Below are 15,859 nucleotides of genomic sequence, written 5' to 3' on the forward strand. Positions count from 1 at the left end.
AGCTGAAGTGTAGTGGGTGTCAGCCCAGTAATTCTGTAACACAAATGTAAAATAAATGCAACTCAGCACTCATTAAAGTTAACTTCACTTAGCAACCGCCGGCAGAAACGTGGCAGGCAGCAACCAAAATAAATGTAAAGGACCCATTCTCTAGCTTTTCATATCCAGCTAGGCCTGAAACAAAGCTTTAAATATTTGAGGAAGCAGATGCTTTAACTTCAAAAGTTTGCATGGCTTTTGAAGACTGCTGCTATTTTATCTCTGCACAGCACACACTTGCATCTCTGTAAGCAATGCTTCTGAAAATGCCAACGTGACATGGCAGAAAAGGCGTGCCAACAACCAGGAAAGAGAGCAATCATTTTTATCTGCATTCTCAACTATGTCCTTTATGGGTGAAGTAAAGGAGTGAAATGAGAAAAGGAGGTGGCAAATAATTTGTGCTATTTGAAAAGACCTTCAGAAAGGGGGCATGGGCTTTTTAAACTACCTCATCTATCTCCAGTCACTTCAGGATCAGCTTCTGTGTCATTGTAACTGAATTTGATTAAGCTTTAAAGCAGCAATTGGTGTTTATTCTAAGCTTTGCCTTTTTTTGGAACCTTGACTTTCATAGAATCATAGAATATCAGGGTTGGAAGGGACCTCAGGAGGTCATCTAGTCCAAACCCCTGCTCAAAGCAGGATCAATCCCCAATTTTTGCCCCAAATCCCCCCTCAAGGATTGAACTCACAACCCTGGGTTTAGCAGGCCAATGTTCAAACCACCGAGCTATTCCCTCCCCCGAGTAATTGGTAGAGTGCTGCACTTTCTTTTATCTTTTATAGCAATATAATGTACATGGTGAACTTATTCTTCTTATAACCACTTCACTTTTGCACAAAGAATGGAAAAAGTCTTGTTTCGGGGAACTACTGAAATATATTGTGATTTATTGTATTTTCTCCTTTGGGTAGCTTCTCAAACATGAGAGAGGACTAGATTCTCAGCTGATATTTACAAAGGAAACCAAGATCTCCCTTAAAACTCACGAACACAAACCTTTAATGCAAAGCTAAAGAGTCTCCTAAACTAGATATACTCAGTCCAACTACTTGCATAATTACAGGGTTCAGAGTAGCAGCCGTGTTAGTCTGTATCCGCAAATCCCCCCCCGCCATGCATCCGATGAAGTGAGTTGTAGCTCACGAAAGCTTATGCTCAAATAAATTTGTTAGTCTCTAAGGTGCCACAAGTCCTCCTTTTCTTTTTTCAGTCCAACTAGAGTATGTTGCTTGAGAAGATTTTTGGCAATCTGTCTCTGTAATGACTGTAACTGACAGATTACAAAAAAAATGTTCTCAAGCAAAATACTGAATTTGTGTTGCAGCAGAATTTCAGTGTGCTTTAGAGACAGTACATGATGCCATTGTGGGCAGCCACAAATCATGACAAATACTGTTGAGGAATGCAAAATGACTCAACTTCCTGGAGGTCTTTGTGACTTGAACATCATTGATAAGAATGCTGTGGCTTGGCTTGACCAGATTGCATACACCAAATAATAATAATACTGTGACCGACAGTGGCCTTTCCCCCCAACAGCACATGGACATCATCTGTGATTCTGCCACTTTGACAATATTTGCTGTACTGCTATCTGTGTGATCCTCCCATATATCCCAGAATTTCACGCACTGACTTTTCCCCTCCCCAGTGGAGATCCTTGAACAGCTTCTCCAGTTGCTCTCAACTCTACCTGGTCATAAATGTAGATCTGTCTACCTGACATCGCTCTCATTCCCATGTAATGATTGCTCCCTCCCCAGCTTCCAAAAGCATCATTCCTTGGTTGCTGGAGTCCTGTCTAGAAGCTACTCAGTGTAACTCTGCACAGACTTACGCCAAGCTCATCTTCATCAGAATTATCAAAGATATTATCTAAATCATGAAGTGATGGAGCCAGATCTGTCACCTGTGTGAGGCTGCTAGAGCCAACTCGGCCTGCAGCACAATCCTGCCGGGTATCTGTGGAAAACAATGGAAATAAAGGCTTAAGAAATAGGAGAGACCACGTGAAAGACATAAAACCATGGTCTCTGTCATCACTCATCATTTCAAAAACAGGCAAGAATCACTACAAACCGTTCTCATGTTTTGAAATGTACCTCAGAAATAACCTTCTAGTGTTTCAACTAAAATTTCAGGTCAAATGCTGAAGCTCAACCATAAAATAATAAAATTAGATGCTAATCAACTTTATTAAATTCCAAAATGTTTGGTGTTACTGTAAAATAAACAGAAAAAAACCCAAACTAAATATGAAATTATATTAACTCTTGAACTGGTTTTTATTCTTTTGTTTGTTTCATAATAGATAGCCAGGTATATTTTTCATGTTACATGTTAAGCTTTCAGAATATAATTCTGATCTGAGATTTAATCTGTTAGGTAAAAAGAAGCTTTTCTTTTCAACAGAGTGATCATACAAGCTTGTACTCACCAGCTTTAGGAGCAGAACTGAAAATAGACATGGCATCTTTCCCATCAGGCACCGGTGTAGAATGACCTGTTGTGGGGATCTCCTTGGTACCTATTCCATCTTCTGACTATACATAAAGAATTCAGTCACAGAGAAAATTTTATCATTTAAATGTAAAAAGAGTGGGGAAACACAGGCGAAAGTAAAAATTAGAAAGAATGAATGAAATGTGAGACTTTCCAGTCCACTGCTGCTTTCTATTTTTATCAATAGCCAAGCAGCAGCAAACTCCAGCAAAATGCTTTAAAGCAAGCTCAATACTGCCCTGATTCATACCTAACACAAGCTAGTTAAACTGCTCAGCTGCTAATTACCGTTTAATTTACTTTCATACATTAATTCAGACCCTACCACTTACAATGAACTTCAAAAAACGTCAACATGATATTATTAAATTTTACTTTTTGCAAAACTTGTTTTGTTCAGTTTGGCAGAGAGATGTTCTCTGAAATTTAAAGCTGTGCTCCCAAAGGACCTTATCAGATTTATAAAAATTTCTCACAGACATCCTGTACAAACAAACACTTTTGAGGTCTTTTGTCCAATCTGAGCTTGTTAACTAACAAGATATATCTCCTTCTCTGGAAACTTTCGTACAATTCCTGACTTTGATTACAAGGTAAAAGGTGCTTGTTGGTCTCATCTTAGTGCCAATGGCCAACTGGCCAAATCACAAACCCACTGCATAATTTGGCATGGGTGGTCCACGAATTGGAACAACAGGCATACTATAAGCAATGACTGAAGGGCATGAGAGGTAAAAGAGAAAGCTTGCCCCAGAACTGTCTTTTATATTCCCAACCTTACTTAGTGCTATCAGGACTTCACCTTGACGAGCTCAAAAAATCTTTAAAGGGAGAAAAAGAGAACACGGACATTCATAATTTATCTTACATATCAAGAACAACATGAAATGATATTCCATCATTTACAAAGGCTCCCATCTACATACATCAGTTTATCTGAGTAGCCAAAATAGATAAGCAGACTGCTTAATTTGCTGAGAACATATGCCTCCCAACGAACTGCAGTGGAGGAATTATCTAGAGAGACAAATAACTGAAGTGAACTGCCAGACACTGAGATAGCACTACAGGGAGTGAGATAGCACTGGGAAGGAGAAATATCCTAAAGGTCTAAAAGCAGATGGCCTAGAATGGTGATCAAATGGATCTCTCTTATGTGGAGGGAAGGGTGCGAGGAGATGTCAAAACCAACACAGCATTGATGTTACTAAGCCATGCAGTAGAAGACTGAATGAGTCATACTCAAGGCAAGAAAGATGAATTCAGGATAGAGAGATATGCTCTGCTGTGAGCTGAATATGTTGATTGTTGCAGATGAGAACCTAAAAAAATTGCAGCCAATTCCTTCTTCTCTATACACTGGAACCTCAGAAATATAACATAATGAAAGATTTTATTCCTTAGTTTGACTCTGGGTTCTGGTGATGGCCAAAACGAAGGTATGTAAGTATGAAACATATCTTTGTAGTTTAAATGCGATCTAAGGGGTTAAGCCAGCAACTACTAACTCGGACATGTCACACTGACACAATATTTTTCTCTGTGAATAGGTAGGTATGAACTGAATTTGTGCTCAAAGATATATCCTGTTAGTGCACTCTTTGGGGAAGACATTGTGTCTTATGTTTGTACAGCACGGAGGGTGCTATTAGAATATAATAAATGCAATAACAACATCATGTCCCTGATCTGATATGGTACCTTATTCTTTTTCAGAGGATCTTTCTCAGTCCCCAGTTTGCATTTTTTATTGCCAGTGAAACTGTATTTTATGTCACCATCTTCAAAAGTATAAGGATCACTAACATCTCCCAGGCCTTCTCCAGGCTGCTGTATTAGAGGCAAGGCATCAAGATAGTTCAGTGTCTGCACTGGTTTGTTGTCTTCCAAAATTTTAAACCGCTTGTTGGGTTGTGCTAAGAGTCTGTGGGAGGGGAAAAAAAGCCATTATAAAAACAAATATTCCATACAAGGCAAAAATAACAACACTGCAGATTCATGAATTTTTCTCTAACAAGTCCAGTCAGTACTACTCCTCTCTCTGTTGGGCTGAAATTCATTTTTTTTTTTGTCCATTGGAGCATGCATTTCCTTCTGCTAATGTTAAACAGCTGCTCACTGTATTGTCAACTTCCATGTTGGGCCAATGAAAGGGAATGAATCTTGTAGGTAGAAAATAGATAAATCAAAATTCCCTGAAGCACCTGTAACATTTCAGACTGTCATATCATTTGTAGTAATGACTACTAGAGTTAAGTTTGAAGTAACATTAAAACTCCCCGATAATTATATTTTATATAAACTTAACACTTGAATTATCCTTCTGGGCTACCACTTACCACAAGCCAAAATGTGTTGTTTTGTTTTATTTTAAGTTTGTGCAAATTCCATTTAGACTTAGGCTACATAAGTGGGGGAAAAGACACTTTTCCCATTTAAAAAAAAAGTCAACTTTTGTTGAAGACAAAACTACATATACATCACATATTCTTCACTGAGAAAGTAATTTGTTAAATTTACCTTTTTTAAAGTAATAAATCTAAGCGATTACATATTTTCTCTTATGCATATATGGGAAAAAAATCTGTTAGTGTTTTAGGTCTTGTTGCTATACACATTAAAATCAATGGTAATGCTCCCATTGACTTCAGTGATGCAAGATCAAGTACTTAGTGACAACTGATTTCATTACTAAAGTGTTGTACAGTGACTAGATTTTATGAATATAGTATATGGAGTAGTGAGGTTTTATAACTTACAGAGCTAGACAAGCCACAATTTCCCCAGTGCCACAAACAGGGGTTTTCTTTCTTTTTCTTGTTAAAGCCCAACAAGCATGCAACTTTATGGTTGCAATCTTGAACAGCTACAATAAAACCCTCCACTAAATACAAGAAGTCTTTAAACCACGATTTGAGGACTTCAATAGCTCAGACATAGGTTTTCACAGGAGAGGGTGGGTGAGATTCTGTGGCCTGCGTTGTGCAGGAGGTCGGACTAGATGATCATAATGGTCCCTTCTGACCTTAGTATCTATGAATCTATGAAAGAGGTAAGAGGTAATCTTAATTCTGCCACAGTTGCATTAATGTAGGTTTTAAAATCTATTATGTCTCTTACATTGCCCAACACAAAAAACACAAATGACAAAGACAAAGCATACCAAATTTCCACATTTCTATCTATATTTTTAATGGTAGTGCCAACTGAAGGAGTCACTGATGCTACATATTGATTTCTTATATTTATTGTGCAGGTTTAATGAACAATAAGTGAGGAATTGTCATTTAAAATGTCTGTTTATAGGTATTTTCCTACCATATAAAATCTTTGCCACATCTTTAGTCTCTTGACTAAATTTCTGCTATTGTTTACACCAATGCAATCCCAAAAGCTTTCATACCTAATGGAACTGCATTGCTGTAATTGAGTGTAGAATTTGGCTTTCTGATTGTAATTTGATAAAGACAGTGGTCACTCAATATTGTATTTACCTTTTCAGTGCAGTGCTGTCTGAATTTACCTCCATCTTGGCATCATATCTGTCATACCGGAGCTCTGGCGGCTTGAACTCTGGATCATCACTTGCTGGGAGAACATAGCTCTGCCACTTATCTGATGACTCATTGTTTTGAATGATCCCACAATATAAAGCTGTCTCACTGACCTCTGCCATCAACGGCAGCCTCTGTCCAACAAGAACTGTCCTATCATCTAGACTGGGCAATGGTTGGAGTTCTAACCCATTACCATAAAGTGCTGGGTTCACAGCAACTGATGGTGGGTCCAAATGTTCTGCTTCCTGACCTCTTGGCTGGGGGCTAAGTGTGGGAGGCAGAGGGGAGGTGGGGGAATGGGGTGAATCCATGGGATTCAGATTAATTTGTTTGCTTGGGTTTCTGGAGGGTATGGATAGCTGCTTCTCATATTTCCTGGAGTTAGAGACTTCCAAAGAGGGCTCCATCCCTACCAACCCCAGCTTCTGCCCTGATGTGTCCTGTTCCATGCATAGCTCTTCAGTGACAGAGGGCCGATGGTGAAATGGCATCATAGGCCTTTTTTGCAGTTTCTCTCCTTTTTCCTGTCTTTCTGTTGTTTTGTGCTTAGAAGAGGCAGGTGGTGGCAAAGAAGAAGAGGATGATGATCCGACACTGAACCCTGGCTGTGATATCGTTGTGGGACGGCTGGGGCCAATAGCACAGCGCTGTTTGAAAAGCTTGTGCCTGTAACAGGAGTTAGAAACAAGTCATCATGTGAACTGTGAGGATACATGATCTGATGGTTAGAACAAAAGCACAGAGCCAAGAAATCTTAATTCTATTCCTGCCTCTGTTGCGAACTGTAAAGTGATCTTGGAAGGGTTACTTAGCCTCTCTCTGCTTCAGTGTCCCTGTCTGCAAAATGGGGATAATGACATCTATCTCACACATGCAGTGTTCTAGGAGAAAGAATTAACATTTGTTTGACGTTCTCAGGTGGAAGACAAGATAGAAATACCAAGTATTATTGTCTTCACCACTGAAGAGCTGCTTTTCTTCACAACAATACTGAAGCACGACTGCTCTCCCTGTACATTCTGGAGCATGTGTCGGGAATGATACCATATTGTGTGTTTTAGCTGTGCTCACAGATGCAATGCACAGCAGGCTGCTTTCATGCCATTTTTCCTCCAGACTGGGAGAGGGAGCAGGCACTCATGCCAAATAAGAGGTGTTTGTGCCATACTCATCAATTGCTGAATATTTTACACAGTCCAAAACCTCCCCCCCCGCAACTATGAATTTTTGTATTGATAGTGGCTTTAAACTCTAAGACATCTTGTGCTACAGCAATCCAATATCTTTTAAAATTGGAAGCACAGGAAAGAAATTCAATAACCTAGATGTTGCAGCCATTAAATGGTGTTTTCATTGTCTCTGAGACAGTCTGTGAAGACCTTGTGATAGCTTCCTCTGCATTACATGATAACCTTTCTGATAATATAGTTACATGGCTGGTAGGTAGTACAGTGGGTTAATGCACTGTACACTTTGGTTAAAGGAGATTCAAATCAAATTTAAAATAAAGGCTGGAGGGGCTGATGATTTCTGGCTGGCACTAGTACATATTTCATTACAAAATTATTATAAACATTTGGTACAATTGACTATCTCACCTTAGAAGAAGTTCAGGGCTGGGGCATTACAAACATTGAAAATTAGGAGGGAAATGCACTGAATTAGTTGTGCATGCAAAATTGCAGAGTACTTGCCCACACTGCATGTGGATCTAGTTTGTACTATGAGCTGACAGCTTTCATGGGAACTAAAGTTCAGGAAATTCATCCAAAAATGTAAATATCTCTGTAGATATTATATTTCATAAAAGATTAAAAGACAACGAAAGATTATAAACAAACTGCAAAAAAAAAATCCTGATTGAGATAAGTATTCTCCATTACTGGAAGAGTGCTAGTAGGCAATGAAATACAAATCATATTGCACAGAGATTACACAACTGTCATTTACAGACCAGAAAACTTGGAGTAGCAACATTTCAAAATGTTTGTTATCATAGAGACAAAACAAACCAACTACAACTAACTCAAACAGGCAACCTTACTGACAGGTCAACTTTACTCATGTCTACACTTACAAAAGGGATGTTCTTACATTTTTGCTCCTTGCAATGGAGTCTTTATACTTAGGTCTTTCCTTTTTGTTTCTAAAGGTTTACCACCATGATCCTCTACCATTCCCAAGATTACAGACTGTGAAGCTAACTTTTAATAAGTAATGAACCTATCCTGGTTATGTGCCTATGTTCCTACTGAAACACAGAACTCCTCACACTCAGTGTGCTACTACCATGTAACAGCCAGATTATTCTATTTGTACTCTCCACACTTTCTCTCCAAACTATATAAACTTGTGCAAAAATTTCCTGCCAAAATGCTTCCAGGTGCTCTGAATTCCTGAGCTAATCACTTCATTGATTTCATAAGCAGCACTAGTAAATTTAAACAGATTATTTTGCTTATGATAACCCTATCGCTCAAAAACGTGGTGGACTATGGCATTCCACCTCAAAAGCTAAGAGACAGCATTGCATAGTACACTTTCCATGACGATGGAAACAACTCCACTAAATCTTAAAAGCAGTAACTTGGAAGAAAGAAAATCTGAAGATAAGTTAGGTGTCTAAATTCATATATGCTCTTTCCTCTCTCCTCCACATTTTTCGATGCTGCAAAATGGAGGAGTCAATGATGTTCTACCTGAAAGTTACAGGATTGCCAGTGTTAGATCTTGCTCTCTTTAATTTAACACAGAATAGTTTTAAAAGACTGTGGGCATATGTAGGAGCCATCTCATATGCATTTTTGAATGAAGACTTTATGCAGACCGTATGGAACTCTGCAAAAGTCCGTGTGTGTCCTCGCCCATTCTATTGGAAGCACTGCTCTAGTCATGTTCTGAGATGCATGGAATTTTTTAAACTTTAGACCTGCTGATTTTCACTTGATTCAAACTAAATCACTTCCAAACAAAATCCTGAAATATATTTTGCTTGATGCGCTTTTTTCCATCACATTTTACTTTAATTAAACTATACTAGTTATGTCAAGATTTAAAACAGATTTGCTAAGTACGGTTTTGTAATCACTTCTATTATATCATCTATTTTTAAATTCTGAAAAACAGCTAGACAGTAGAAGAAAAGACACTAAATACTGTACATCTGAGCAACCAATTAATAATTTCTTAGATTTTTAATATTTAAATATAATAGTTTGCACAGGAAAAAAGCTCCAGAAAATAAGACAAACCCTGATTTTAAAAACATCAACTGAATTTATTAAAGAGATACAGCTGAGTTAGAATAAAACAGCTCAGGTACCGTACAGTGGTGACAAGAGTAAATTACATTCCTGTCACTTCCCTACAAATCATTAGAAGATAGCAGGCCAGATCCTCAGCTGGTGTAAATTGATGCAACGAGAGTGATTTCCACCAGCTGACGATCTTGCCTTTTATTTTCTATAAAGCATGCCTGCTTGTTGTGTAGTGACTCTACATATAATTTTATATTGTGCATGAACTTTGCAGGCCTCATTCAACCTGACACAATAATTCTTCTCTTTTCTACTTACCTGGAACAAGAACAACTGACTCTTTGGACCGGATCCACAAAATTCCAAGAAACAGTGTTGCTTGGGACTTCTTCCTCCAGATTTGAAGTAGTAATCTGACTCCTCCTAATGGGAATAAAAATAAATATTATGGAAATGATCACCTCATACATAATGTCATTTTATTAATAAACTGTAGATCTTGTTGACATTTGTATATTTCTCAAACAAATGTGTAGAAAGAATAGTAAATATGGCAGGCAACCAGCTTGGCTTAACAGTGAAATCCTTGCTGACCTTAAACACAAAAAAGAAGCTTACAAGAAGTGGAAGATTGGACAAATGACCAGGGAAGAGTATAAAAATATTGCTCGGGCATGCAGGAGTGAAATCAGGAAGGCCAAATCACACCTGGAATTGCAGCAAGCAAGAGATGTTAAGAGTAACAAGAAGGGTTTCTTCAGGTATGTTAGCAACAAGAAGAAAGTCAAGGAAAGTGTGGGCCCCTTACTGAATGAGGGAGGCAACCTAGTGACAGAGGATGTGGAAAAAGCTAATGTACTCAATGCTTTTTTTGCCTCTGTCTTCACGAACAAGGTCAGCTCCCAGACTGCTGCACTGGGCAGCACAGCATTGGGAGGAGGTGACCAGCCCTCTGTGAAGAAAGAAGTGGTTCGGGACTATTTAGAAAAGCTGGACGAGCACAAGTCCATGGGGCCAGATGTGCTGCATCCGAGAGTGCTAAAGGAGTTGGCGGATGAGATTGCAGAGCCATTGGCCATTATCTTTGAAAAATCATGGTGATCGGGGGAGGTCCCGGACGACTGGAAAAAGGCTAATGTAGTGCTCATTTTTAAAAAAGGGAAGAAGGAGGATCCTGAGAACTACTGGCCAGTTAGCCTCACCTCAGTCCCTGGAAAAATCATGGAGCAGGTCCTCAAGGAATCAATTTTGAAGCACTTAGAGGAGAGGAAAGTGATCAGGAAAAGTCAGCATGGATTCACCAAGGGCAAGTCATGCCTCACTAATCTAATTACCTTCTATGACGAGATAACTGGCTCTGTGGATGAGGGGAAAGCGGTGGACATGTTGTTCCTTGACTTTAGCAAAGCTTTTGACACCGTCTACCACAGTATTCTTGCCAATAAGTTAAAGTAGTATGGGCTGGATGAAGGGACTATAAGGTGGATAGAAAGCTGGCCAGGTTGTCGGGGTCAACGGGTACTGACCAATGGCTCCTTGTACAGTTGGCAGCCGTTATCAAGTGGAGTGCCCCAAGGGTCAGTCCTCGGGCCGGTTTTGTTCAATATCTTCATAAATGATCTGGAGGATGGTGTGGATTGCACCCTCAGCAAGTTTGCAGAGGACACTAAACTGGGAGGAGAGGTAGATATGCTGGAGGGTAGGGATAGGATACAGAGGGCCCTAGACAAATTAGAGGACCGGGCCAAAAGAAATCTGATGAGGTTCAACAAGGACAAGTACAGAGTCCTGCACTTAGGACGGAAGAATCCCATGCACCACTACAGACTAGGGACCGAATGGCTCGGCAGCAGTTCTGCAGAAAAGGACCTAGGGGTTACAGTGGATGAGAAGCTGGATATGAGTCAACAGTGTGCTCTTGTTGCCAAGAAGGCCAATGGCATTTTGGGATGTATACGTAGGGGCATTGCCAGCAGATCGAGGGACGTGATCGTTCCCCTCTATTCGACATTGGTGAGGCCTCATCTGGAGTACTGTGTCCAGTTTGGGGCCCCACACTACAAGAAGGATGTGGAAAAATTGGAAAACGTCCAGCGGAGGGCAACAAAAATGATTAGGGGACTGGAACACATGACTTATGAGGAGAGGCTGAGGGAACTAGGATTGTTTAGTCTGCGGAAGAGAAGAATGAGGGGGGATTTGATAGCTGCTTTCAACTACCTGAAAGGGGGTTCCAAAGAGGATGGCTCTAGACTGTTCTCAGTGGTAGCTGATGACAGAAGGAGTAATGGTCTCAAGTTGCAGTGGGGGAGGTTTAGGTTGAATATTAGGAAAAACTTTTTCACTAGGAGGGTGGTGAAACACTGGAATGCATTACCTAGGGAGGTGGTTGAATCTCCTTCCTTAGAAGTCTTTAAGGTCAGGCTTGACAAAGCCCTGGCTGGGATGATTTAGTTGGGGATTGGTCCTGCTTTGAGCAGGGGGTTGGACTAGATAACCTCCTGAGGTCCCTTCCAACCCTGATATTCTATGATTCTATGAAATCTATGCCACGCCCTATGCCTTCACCTATGCCTCAGAATTTTGCATATAACAGTCTTTACCTCAGCCAAATATGAAAATTTATGCTTGATCCACAAAGGGGTATCACATAGCCTATATCTGGAGTTTGAGCAAAAAAAATCAAAGGGCAGGCAATACATGTAACAATTAAAATTGGCCCATTGAACAACGTTTCTGAATGCAGTGAGGAAATTACATGGAAATAACAGAGGTAAAACTTGTTGGAACATCTGTACATCATCCCATTGTGAGATATTTTAAACCTCCAGAAATGAAAAGCTAGTCCACTAATAGCAATGCTCCACCATGCACCATGCAAGTCTGAGTTATATCCTGCCAAACACAAATATATCCTTCCAAATGTTTACATCTATAAATATATATAATGTTAAAAATACAAACTTTAGCAGGCTATTTGTCCTTTGGTCATCTACCCTCCAGACCTAGTAATTTTGTATTTCTAATGTGAAGTAATGTAGTAGCGCGTGAGTAACCAAGAGCAGAATTTGGCTACATGTGTAAAGCTCAGACAGCCAGAGGTGAAATGAGCTAAACAAGTGAATAGACACCATTATTGTCACTATTACTTGTTCTCAAGCTAAAACAATTGGAAATTGTCTGAGATAACATTACCTTGCATGAGTCACTTTAAATAGCGAGGTACAGGAAATAATGAGGTAGCATCTACGGCAAAACTAGCAAGTTTTTAAGTGTGACAGCTGTACTATTATTAATAAAGAACATGAGCAGAATTACTCCCTTACTTGGACTGTGACCTGTTGAGAATGCATTCCTTCCAGACTCTGTGGACCATATGATTGTGGAATTTTGGAGGAATCTTCCCTGATTTCTTTGGACTGTGCAGAGTGACTGCCCCCTCCTGTGAAGCTGAATGGCTGACAGAGCTCTGAGTACCTCCACTTTCACCTGCAAAAAAATAACAACATGTAAATGAAAAAAATCAAACAGTATTGTAGACAAGAGTAACAGCAGCTATAACATTAGATTGTTCTGAAAGGGCTTTTCAACTTATAGGTTGATGAGTTTACAAATGCTTGTGTTCACTAATAAAAGCTTCGGGCAGTTTAAGACTAGATAACCTCCTGATGAAGGGACTAGTCCAGTTTAGTCACCAGCTATGAACCAGCAAACTAGTCCAGTTTAAGTCACCAGCTATGAACAGATCAGTAAACTAGAGCTACAAGCAAAATTTGTGCCAGCATAGCAGAGATGGCACTAGAGAGTGGAACTGTGTGATGTAGTTTTTCACTGTTGCTGGCTATTAAGTTTAACTTACAGAATCTTTCGTGGTCTTATTAAAACAACAACTGGTCACAAGATACATGGTTTTATAAGAAAAGGCATCTACAGTATTAAAATACACCAGACTGTTTATTTGCACCATGTGTACTAAACATGCATTGATACAAAGAGAAGAAGGAAGTTTTAACACAAGAGGCAAAGACATGAATGAATTATTAAGTGATAATACTTGCTCACATTTGGGGATGGAATTTTCACTCTCATTTTCTTTCTGTGCTTGATTTGCAATCACCACCACTGAAGGATTATGATTTTTATTTTGCACTTCATTTCTTTTCACCAGTGGAGTAAAACCTTGTTACTCACAGTATGAGCAAATGTTTCTGTTGTTCATTGAGAGAGCTGTTTGGATAGTCTGAGACCCTAATATAGTCAGTTTTAAAACACAGACGGGAACAGCAGAGGGAGCTGTAAGTTCATTTAGCCTGTTAGATGCATAACACTACCCTCTATGTTCAGGCTAGCAAAGAAGGTAATGATAGGAAGCTTTTAACAAGGTCAAATCTCGTACAGAACTGTTTGTCCTTATGTCTGACACAATTTAAGAAGCCTTAGCAATAAAACACTGAAAATAGTCACCACTTCACTATATCAAAAGAAAGAAATCTACCGGTTTCTCTCTATAATTTGGTTTGCAAGTTACAGTGCTACTTTGTCTACAGGTTTTTTAACTCAGTTTCCTGTACGATTCCTGGTAATTGCATGTCTCTCTAGTAAGTTCAGATATTGTTTTTTGTTTCTCTATTCTTAAAGGAAGTGACTGGAACAGCAGCAATCATTAAAATCAAAGCATTCCCTGACTCACTAAAGCAGGGGTGGGCAAACTTTTTGGCCCAATGGCCACATCTGGGTATAGAAATTGTATGGCAGGCCATGAATGCTCACAAAATTGGGGTTGCGGTGCAGGAGGGGGTGAAGACTCTGGGGTGGGGCCAGAAATGAGGAGTTCAGGGTGCGGGAGGATGCTCCAGGCTGGGACTGAGGGGTTCAGAGGGCTGGGGCAGGGGTGTGTGGCTCGGGGGTGCAGGCTCCGGGCGGCACTTACCTCAAGCAGCTCCCAGAAGCAGCGACATGCCCCCCCTCCAGCTCCTATCCGGAGGTGCGGCCAGGTGGCTTTGCTGTGTGCTGCCCATCCGCAGGTGCCGCCCCTCCAAAGGGAGCTGCGGGGGTGGTGCTTGGGGCACGGGCAGCATGCGGAGCACAGCCCCCTGACTGCCCTTATGCATAGGAACCGAAGGGGGGACATGCCGCTGCTTCCGGGAGCCGCGCAAAGCAGCCCCCGATCCTGCTCCCCGGCTGGAGCACTGGAGCGGGGCAAGCCCCAGACCCTGGTCCCCAGGAGGAGCTCAATGGTCGGATTAAAATGCCCGCATGCTGCAGTTTGCCCACCCCTGCACTAAAGTTCGTGGCTGTACTAATGTATTTTGCTTGTTTGGAATACATCATAATGTTGTTTTTGAACTTGACAGATCTGTGATGAAAAGTATCTTGACTGAATTAAACTGGATTAACCCTTCAAGGTTAGCAAATTCATTCTGCCGCTGTTGTCAGAATACATTTTCATAAACCACACTCTGGTACTGGTGTACTCTGTCATAATACCAACAAGATCCAAAAATTACACAGTTACAACTATTATGAGGCACTAGTGGCCAGGTTATCAGTACACAAACTCTACACTTGAGCGTATGACTTGATATGCTTCAACATTTTGCAGTGCATTTTTAGAAGCCTGTTGCATATTGTTGACTATATGGTGTGTGCCTAGATAGGATATATATATTAGTGCCTATACGTAAATAATCAAAACTGATTTGTTTCATTCACTGAAACTGAAATTTATAGTGGAAAATTACTGCCTAAAGGGTTGAAAAATACTATAAAAACCTGACAGATAATGGAGTAAATGCCAAAAGTTACTAGAGGTCACTTTGCAATCCCAAGGGTAACTTCTTCCTATGAACTTAAAATCCCATTCTCTATATCCTTTAGCACTTGTTTTACGATATGATTTAAACATTTTTTAATAATGCGATGTTGCTTCCATTTGCTGAAGCATCGCTATCATCGTTTGCAGAGTCATATTTACTCTCAGAGCTCTAGCAGTAACCACCGTTGACAGCTTGGACTAAATTAAAATTTTCCTTAATTTTTACGGCTTCTGCCCCTCACATTCACTTATCAATTTAATTGTTATGCAAAACATGCTTAGAACTCCTGAGATACTCTGTGTTTAACGGGGAACTTCAATGCTTAAAAGATACAGTAATTGTTCAACATTTTAAAGCATTAAGAGAACCTGGGCACATTGTAGCATATCAAATATATATTTTAAAAATACATTTAAAGGTATTTTCATCTACATCTGAATTCTGTGTACTTCTTGGAAAAACAGGCCACTCATCAAACCCTTAAAAATAACCAGAGCAGGTAGCTGTATTTTTTACTCAATTTTTAGCATCTGGGGTGGCATTAACTCTCTCACAAGAAGCACAGAATCCTGAACTCAAGTTCTGGAACGTAAGGAAAGAGAAAATGATTTTCCACTGTTGTGTTTTAAGACTGCATATAAATAAGTCTAACTACCCTGATTATAATTTAGGATCTTAAAG

The 15,859-nt window shown here is 39.9% G+C and overlaps 1 protein-coding gene across 4 annotated transcripts in view; it reads right to left on the reverse strand.

The window, feature by feature from the left end:
* Positions 1 to 15,859, reverse strand: part of MED13L (mediator complex subunit 13L) — a 442,112-nt gene that overhangs the window by 76,159 nt on the left and 350,094 nt on the right. For 3 of the 4 annotated variants that reach the window (XM_073312880.1, XM_073312882.1, XM_073312883.1), the window contains exons 8-13: positions 12,689 to 12,851; positions 9,681 to 9,785; positions 6,043 to 6,771; positions 4,250 to 4,472; positions 2,484 to 2,589; positions 1,884 to 2,008 (exon numbers count right to left, since the gene is read on the reverse strand). In XM_073312880.1, the coding sequence (XP_073168981.1) occupies positions 1,884 to 2,008; positions 2,484 to 2,589; positions 4,250 to 4,472; positions 6,043 to 6,771; positions 9,681 to 9,785; positions 12,689 to 12,851 (1,451 nt within the window). The remainder of the gene's footprint in view (positions 1 to 1,883; positions 2,009 to 2,483; positions 2,590 to 4,249; positions 4,473 to 6,042; positions 6,772 to 9,680; positions 9,786 to 12,688; positions 12,852 to 15,859) is intronic. The other variant, XM_073312881.1, reaches the window with a different exon arrangement.

Source organism: Lepidochelys kempii, chromosome 15 (genome assembly GCF_965140265.1).
Source record: "Lepidochelys kempii isolate rLepKem1 chromosome 15, rLepKem1.hap2, whole genome shotgun sequence".
Taxonomy (NCBI): domain Eukaryota; kingdom Metazoa; phylum Chordata; order Testudines; family Cheloniidae; genus Lepidochelys; species Lepidochelys kempii.